The sequence below is a fragment of the Vidua macroura genome, chromosome 20 (assembly GCF_024509145.1).
Source record: "Vidua macroura isolate BioBank_ID:100142 chromosome 20, ASM2450914v1, whole genome shotgun sequence".
In the NCBI taxonomy this organism is placed as follows: domain Eukaryota; kingdom Metazoa; phylum Chordata; class Aves; order Passeriformes; family Viduidae; genus Vidua; species Vidua macroura.
Genome location: NC_071590.1, coordinates 5,399,181 through 5,405,738, shown reverse-complemented (window position 1 = coordinate 5,405,738; position 6,558 = coordinate 5,399,181). Strand labels below are relative to the sequence as shown.

The window sequence follows — 6,558 nt, the reverse complement described above, 5'->3', positions numbered from 1 at the left end:
TCCCAAAAAAAAAAAATAGCCCCCCAGGCGCTGAGGACAGTCGTGGCCCCCGGGGCGGTTGGTGTTTAATGCCGGTGGCCCCGCGTTTTCCGGACGGCTGGAGCAGGACAATGGGGATGAGCCTCCCTGGGTGGGAGAACAGCTGCCCGGATTAACCCGCTGCCCCTGGATGGAAAGCCAGGCTCTGGCGCTGGTTTCCAGCCAGCCGGGATCGGGAGGATCCTTTGGAGTCCAGCTCAGCCTCGTTAGCTGTGGCCTGATGAACCAGAGGACCCGAGAGGGACAGAGATGGGAGCAAAGGGGCACTTCAGGGTCAGCCTCCCAAACCTGGCATGTCCAGGCTCAGCCAGAGGCTGAGGATTCACCAGCCCTTGGAGAAAAATCCCAGGAGCTGGGCAGTGATGAGTGCCAGCCCCTGGGTGTCCCAGCCACCTGCTGGCAAAGACACCTGAACAAGCAGAGGTGTTAGAAATGGGGTGAAGAGCTAAGGAGGGGACACACTCGTGGCACTCCATGGTGCAGCTTGTCCCCACGTGCCAGCCCCGGGCAGGATGGCAGCTCTGGATGCGACTGTGGCAGGAGGAGGAGACAAAGGGTTCTGCTCTCCTGGAGCCTGGGGAGATGGAGGACATGAGTTCCCCCAGCATCCCCACAAACCCTGAGCCACGCGCTCCAAAAACCATCCCAGCAATTCCAGCTGCTGCCTCACAGCCCCCGTCCCCCCCATCGCCCCCGGGAAGCTCAGACTGGCCGCTGGAGCCCCAGCCCTGCTGGGATATGGGGAAATCCCCTGACAACATCTGAACCCAAGCCAGCAGTGGGGGATTTCCCCAGTGGCCCTGCAGCCCCCGTGGGGCCACGGCTCCCAGAAACCTGAGACCCGACTGCAGCGGCGCCGCGGACCAGCCAGCACATCAGGGAAAAATTCCAGTCTTCCTCTTTTACAGTCTCTGTCTCCTGCCGCGGAGGGAGCCAACTGGAACAAATACTCTGTAGAAATACTTCAGTATTTTCCTGTCGCGCGTGCGCTCTCTCTCTGGGTTGTGAGTACAGCTGTAGATGCCGTGAGCTGGTGCAATTATAATAAATATACAGTATATATTGTAAATTACTCTGCTGGGCACTGAGAGGTTTCTTCCTGCCAGGAGCACGGCAGGGTTCTCCTGCTCCTTCCGTCCGGCTCCCTGCGGATCCATCCTGCTCTTCCCTCTGGCTCCATGTGGAGCAGCACCGGGAGTTTTGTGTCTGATCCCACCGAGGATCCTGCTGTGTCTGTGGGGGACCCTCTGCATCCTCCCTGGCCCCTTGCCGTCCTCCTGGCTCCCTGCATCCTTCCCTGCATCACTCCCATTTGCCGGCCAGCTCCCATCCATCCTGCCTGCATCCCTCCCTGCATCCTTACCTGATCTCTGCCTGCATCCCTGCATCCCTCCCCTCTCTCCCACATCCCGGCATCCCTCCCATTTGCCTGCAACTCTCTCATCCATTCCACACCTCCCGCATCCCTCTCCTGATCCCTCCCATCCCTCCCTGCTCCTCCCTGCATTCGTATCCCTCCCATTTCCCCTCATCCCTTCCTGCATTCCCACCTGCCACTCTTCCATTCTTCCCTGCATCCCTTCTCCAATCCCCCCCTCCCTCCCAGCATCCCTCCCTGCATCTTTCCCTGCATCCCCTCCATTTCCCTGCATCTCTCCTTGCATCCCTGCCTGCATCTTCCTCTGCATCCTTCCCTGCATCCCCTCCATTTCCCTGCATTTCCCTTGCATCCCTGCCTGCATTTCTCCCCTCCCTCCCACATCCCTCTCGTTTCCCCGCATCCCTCCCACTCCCTCCCCTCTGCAGTGCCCCGTCTTCCCCTGGTTCCCCCCTCCCCAGCCGGCCACAGCCCCCAGGGGATGCAGCCCCCAGCCCCACATGGCTCAGCTCCCCACAGCCCCTTCCCCCTCACTGCCATTCCAGAGCAGCTCTGGGCTCTGCCCCAGGCAAAGGATACCCCCAAATTTCCTGCTGCTGCATCCCCCCCCACACACTCCTGGAGGTCAATAATTCACGCACTGGCTGTGTCAGGGCTCAGGTGTCACCCACCCCCGTCTTCTCCAGGACAAATCTGGGGCCAGAGGGGAACTGGGCAGAGGTGATGGGCTCCCAGAGCTGCTAGGCTTGCTGGGCTGGAAAACAGCCCTTCCCCAGGATGGGAGCTTGGGCTCTGGCCCCAGATGGGAATCCCTTCCTGGCTGCCAGGTGTGTGGAGAGACTTGGATGAGAGAATCCCCTTCCAGCCCCCCCAGTCCCCTCTAGTCCCTCTACCCCCCCTAGAGCCCCCCTAACCCCATTATCACATTCAGCCCCCAGTCCCCACTGGCTCCCATCAGGTCCTGTAAGCCCCCACCAACCCCTACAGGTCCCATTGGCCCCCAGACCCTCGGCAACCCCAAGGGGCCTCAGGAACCCTCACTGATGGGGACTGGAGCAGCCCAGCTTGGTGCTCCTACCACGGTGCTGAGCACTGGAGCCACTGGAGTGCCAGAGGGCTGGGGGGCTCTGGAACCTTCTGGGTGACCAGGAGCTGGGGGGCTCTGGAACCTTCTGAGTGACCAGGAGCTGGGGGCTCTGGAACCTTCTGAGTGACCAGGAGCTGGGGGGCTCTGGAACCTTCTGAGTGACCAGGAGCTGGGGGCTCTGGAACCTTCTGAGTGACCAGGAGCTGGGGGCTCTGGAACCTTCTGAGTGACCAGGAGCTGGGGGCTCTGGAACCTTCTGAGTGACCAGGAGCTGGGGAGCTCTGGAACCTTCTGAGTGACCAGGAGCTGGGGGCTCTGGAACCTTCTGGGTGACCAGGAGCTGGGGGCTCTGGAACCTTCTGGCAGGCGGTGACGCAGCGCAGGGCCACTCACGGCCTCCTCCCTGACTCATCCGGCCATTCCCGAGGCTGGCCCAGCCCCAGCCCCCTTCTCACGCTGCCACGGGGCCGCATCCTGGGGATTGTTTTCCGGGCAGGCAGGCGGGAGAGGCCGGGAGCCGCTCCAAGGGCCATCCATCACTCCCAAGCAGCCAAGCCCGTCCCGATGAAAGGAGGATGGACATGTCCCTGGCAGGGGGGGGCCCTGGAGGCTGCCAACCCCCTCCCCGCACACCCACCCACTGCGGCTGCGTGCGGCCGCCCCAAGCCCGGGCAAGTTTCTCGTCCCTTCCCCGGGGCTGCCGCAATTTCCATTAATAGCCAGCTGAGCAGCCCAGCAGGCTAAAAATAACCCCGGGCCCTCTTCATAAGGCCCCGCCGGCCTCCCCCCCCGGCAGCCCCACACGCCATGGCCGAGCGCCGCGTCCCCTTCACCTTCCTGCGCAGCCCCAGCTGGGACCCCTTCCGCGACTGGTACCATGGCAGCCGCCTCTTCGACCAGTCCTTCGGGATGCCCCACATCCCCGAGGATTGGTACAAGTGGCCCAGCGGCAGCGCCTGGCCCGGGTATTTCCGCCTGCTGCCCCGGGAGAGCGCCCTGATGCCGGCGCCCGGCTCGCCCCTCGGGCAGGCGCTGAGCCGGCAGCTCAGCAGCGGCATCTCCGAGATCCGCCAGACCGCCGACAGCTGGAAGGTCACCTTGGACGTCAACCACTTCGCACCCGAGGAGCTGGTGGTCAAGACCAAGGATAACATCGTGGAGATAACCGGTGGGTGCTGGGGCTCTGCGGCGTCTCCGGGCATGGGGCAGCTGCCGCCCTGGAGCTCGCTGGGGAAAAAGGATGGAATAAGGGATGGGAAGGAGAGGAGAGGAGAGGAGAGGAGAGGAGAGGAGAGGAGAGGAGAGGAGAGGAGAGGAGAGGAGAGGAGAGGAGAGGAGAGGAGAGGAGAGGAGAGGAGAGGAGAGGAGAGGAGAGGAGAGGAGAGGAGAGGAGAGGAGAGGAGAGGAGAGGAGAGGAGAGGAGAGGAGAGGAGAGGAGAGGAGAGGAGAGGAGAGGAGAGGAGAGGAGAGGAAGAGAAAGAGAAAATCAAGGCACAGAGGAAGGCCCAGCATTACAGCTCAGTCTCAGGGTGCACTCAGGTGCAGAGACCACCCCCAGCCCCATACATTGACCCCTTGATGCTGTTCTGGAAGGATACAGGGAAGGAACTCTGGCTGGAGCCACAGAGGACCCCGGGGTGACGTGGGGTGCCATGAGCCCTGCAGCCCCTGTGCTCCCCCACAGCAGCCTGGATGCTGTGACAAAACCCAGATCTGTGGCACGAGGCAAGGATGTGCTTCCTGCCGGGTGAGGGGGGGCCTGCAAGAATGGGGGCAATTCCCCAGCCAGATGAATTCAGGGTGCAGCCCCAGGGAGAGGGGATTGCTCAGTCTCCAGCCCTGCCAAGCTGTGGGGCTAGCTGGCCACTGTTGGGCCCCTTTGGCCACCCCCAGCTCCTGGCACTGCACTTTCCTCTGCTTAAATCTGGGGGATGCACCCAGAGTGGCCCTGAAGAGGGTCCCCCCAAGTTGCTCCAGGCTGAGATTATGGCAAAAGCCCCAGGATGGGCAGAATCAGCCCCTCACAAGCGTTGGGGTGGGGAAGGAAGGTTCCCACCCAGCCAGTCCCTTCCAACCATTGAGAGGTTTTTGTTTCCTTCCAGGCAAACACGAGGAGAAGCAGGATGAACACGGCTTCATCTCCAGGTGCTTCACCCGAAAATACACGTAAGTACCAGGGAGGAGGGGAGACACCTGATGCAGCCCCCAGTGTCTTTGGGGACCTTTTCCCACCCACCCATGGCCTCCAAAGCACACTGGCCAAACTGGGAATGCTGCTCAGCCAAACTGGGAGTGGGAGAGGCAGCAGTTTGGGGCTGAGCATTGCATCCCCTGGGTTGGTGCTGCAGCCGTTACCTCCCCTCCTCTTCCCTCCCCTCCCAGCCTTCCCCCTGGCGTCGAAGCCACGGCCGTGCGGTCCTCGCTGTCTCCCGATGGAATGCTGACGGTGGAGGCTCCCCTGCCCAAACCTGCCATCCAGTCTGCCGAAATCACCATCCCCGTCACCGTGGAGAGCCAGGCCAAGGAGCCGGCCAAGAAGTAGGCGGCACCGAGGAGGAGGAGGAGGAGGAAGAGGAGAAGCCGCCGCTGCCCCCCGCCCCCAGCTGCTCCCTCACGCCCACCCCCTTTTTACTGTTGATTTTGTACTCGCCCTGCCACTGAGTGCCTTGAATAAATGTGAAGGAACCGAGAGAATCAGCCGGAATAAAAGCTGGTGAAAGAAACCTGTCCTTGTGTGTCTGCCCCCCGGCACCTCGGCTGTGCCGTTCCTGCTGGGAGCTGCACCGGGACCAGAGCACCAGGACGGGGCTGCCTGGGGCCAGAGGGGCCAGCAGGAGGGTCCCTGAGCCCTGCCCAGCTCTTGGGGTCTGTAACCCAGGGCTCCACATCCCAGGTGTTCTCATCCCAAGTCTTCACAACCTGGGCTCAGCATCCTGGGGTCAGTGTCCCAGACTTTCAGACCCTACATCTCCCCACCCTGGATATCCCACACCTGGGTCTCCTACACCTCAGCTCTCCATATCCACCTCCAGCATTCTGGGGGCTTTACATCCCAGATCTCCAACATCTCTGGCGTTCACATGCAAGGTCTCCAGCATCCCTACCTCAGCATCCCAATTTTCCACAATCTGGGTCTCCTGCATCCCAGGTGTCTCCAGTCCCAGATCTCAGCACAGTGAGTCTCCTCATCCCTGCTCTCCCACACTCAGGGTCTCCACATGCCCTATCAGAGAATATCTGGGTTTTCCACATCCCAGTGTCACCATTCCGGGACGCTGCATCCCTGAAAAACAAGTACACAAACACCCCTTTTGGGTCAGAGGGCAAATAGGGGCTTCATGGGCAAGAACCCACCCCAGCAGTGCAGCCCCTTGAGCCCCAGCCCTGCCCCGCAGTGCTTCCCCTTCCTTCCACCCCCTTGTCTGAGGGGCCACTTGCGGGTTCAGCTCAGGGGCCGCAGCCTCCCTGCGGGGCTGAAGAGGGGGTGGGTCGTGGTCCCGGTGCCATTTGGCCCCGGCTGGCCCCGTGTCCCCTGTGCCCTCCATGCCCCCGGGTCTCTGGGCAGGACTGGCCCTACATGGCCGAGGTCAGGCCCGTGGCTTCCATGTCCCCCGATGTTCCCTGCTCCGTCAAATCCCACTAATCCCCCCTGAGTCATCCCGCTGGCACACGGTGACCTGGGAGGAATCCTGCAGCTGCGAGGCCCCTCTCCGAGCTCTGGGGGCTCCACGAGCCCCCCGAGCCCCTGCCCCCCACCCCTCTGCCCAGCAGTCTCGGCTGTGATGAGTTTGGCAGGTCTCAGGCAGATCCTGGGGATCAATTCCCGATCCCGGTGATCGATTCCTGCTGCCGGGGGTCACGCCTGTGCTTGGGGGGGTTCCCGTGTGTGTGAGTCCGGCTGGGAGGCTTTTCCAGCCCCAGCGTGACCCCAGGGGAAGAAGCCCCCGAGGAGCATCCCCGGCCCCCTCCCCTCTCCTGTGGCCACACCACGGTGACTTTTGCTTCCCCAAAGAAGCGTCCCCCGAGCCGGGGGTGGGGGCTGCGGCAGTACCAC

The 6,558-nt window shown here is 62.5% G+C and overlaps 1 protein-coding gene across 1 annotated transcript; it reads left to right on the top strand.

Annotated features, from left to right (window-relative positions):
• The first annotated feature begins 2,899 nt into the window (after positions 1-2,899).
• Positions 2,900-5,227, top strand: HSPB1 (heat shock protein family B (small) member 1). Its single transcript, XM_053995624.1, has 3 exons — positions 2,900-3,672; positions 4,607-4,670; positions 4,887-5,227. The coding sequence occupies exons 1-3, from the start codon at positions 3,312-3,314 to the stop codon at positions 5,044-5,046; spliced, it is 585 nt and encodes a 194-aa protein (XP_053851599.1). The 5' UTR covers positions 2,900-3,311; the 3' UTR covers positions 5,047-5,227.
• Positions 5,228-6,558: the final 1,331 nt, after the last annotated feature.

Excerpts from the sequence above, each read along its gene's own strand:
- HSPB1 (XM_053995624.1), top strand. The coding sequence starts at position 3,312 with ATGGCCGAGCGCCGCGTCCCCTTCACCTTCCTGCGCAGCCCCAGCTGG. Across the intron at positions 3,673-4,606 it reads TAACATCGTGGAGATAACCG|GCAAACACGAGGAGAAGCAG; the intron begins GTGGGTGCTGGG and ends GTTTCCTTCCAG. Across the intron at positions 4,671-4,886 it reads TGCTTCACCCGAAAATACAC|CCTTCCCCCTGGCGTCGAAG; the intron begins GTAAGTACCAGG and ends CTCCCCTCCCAG.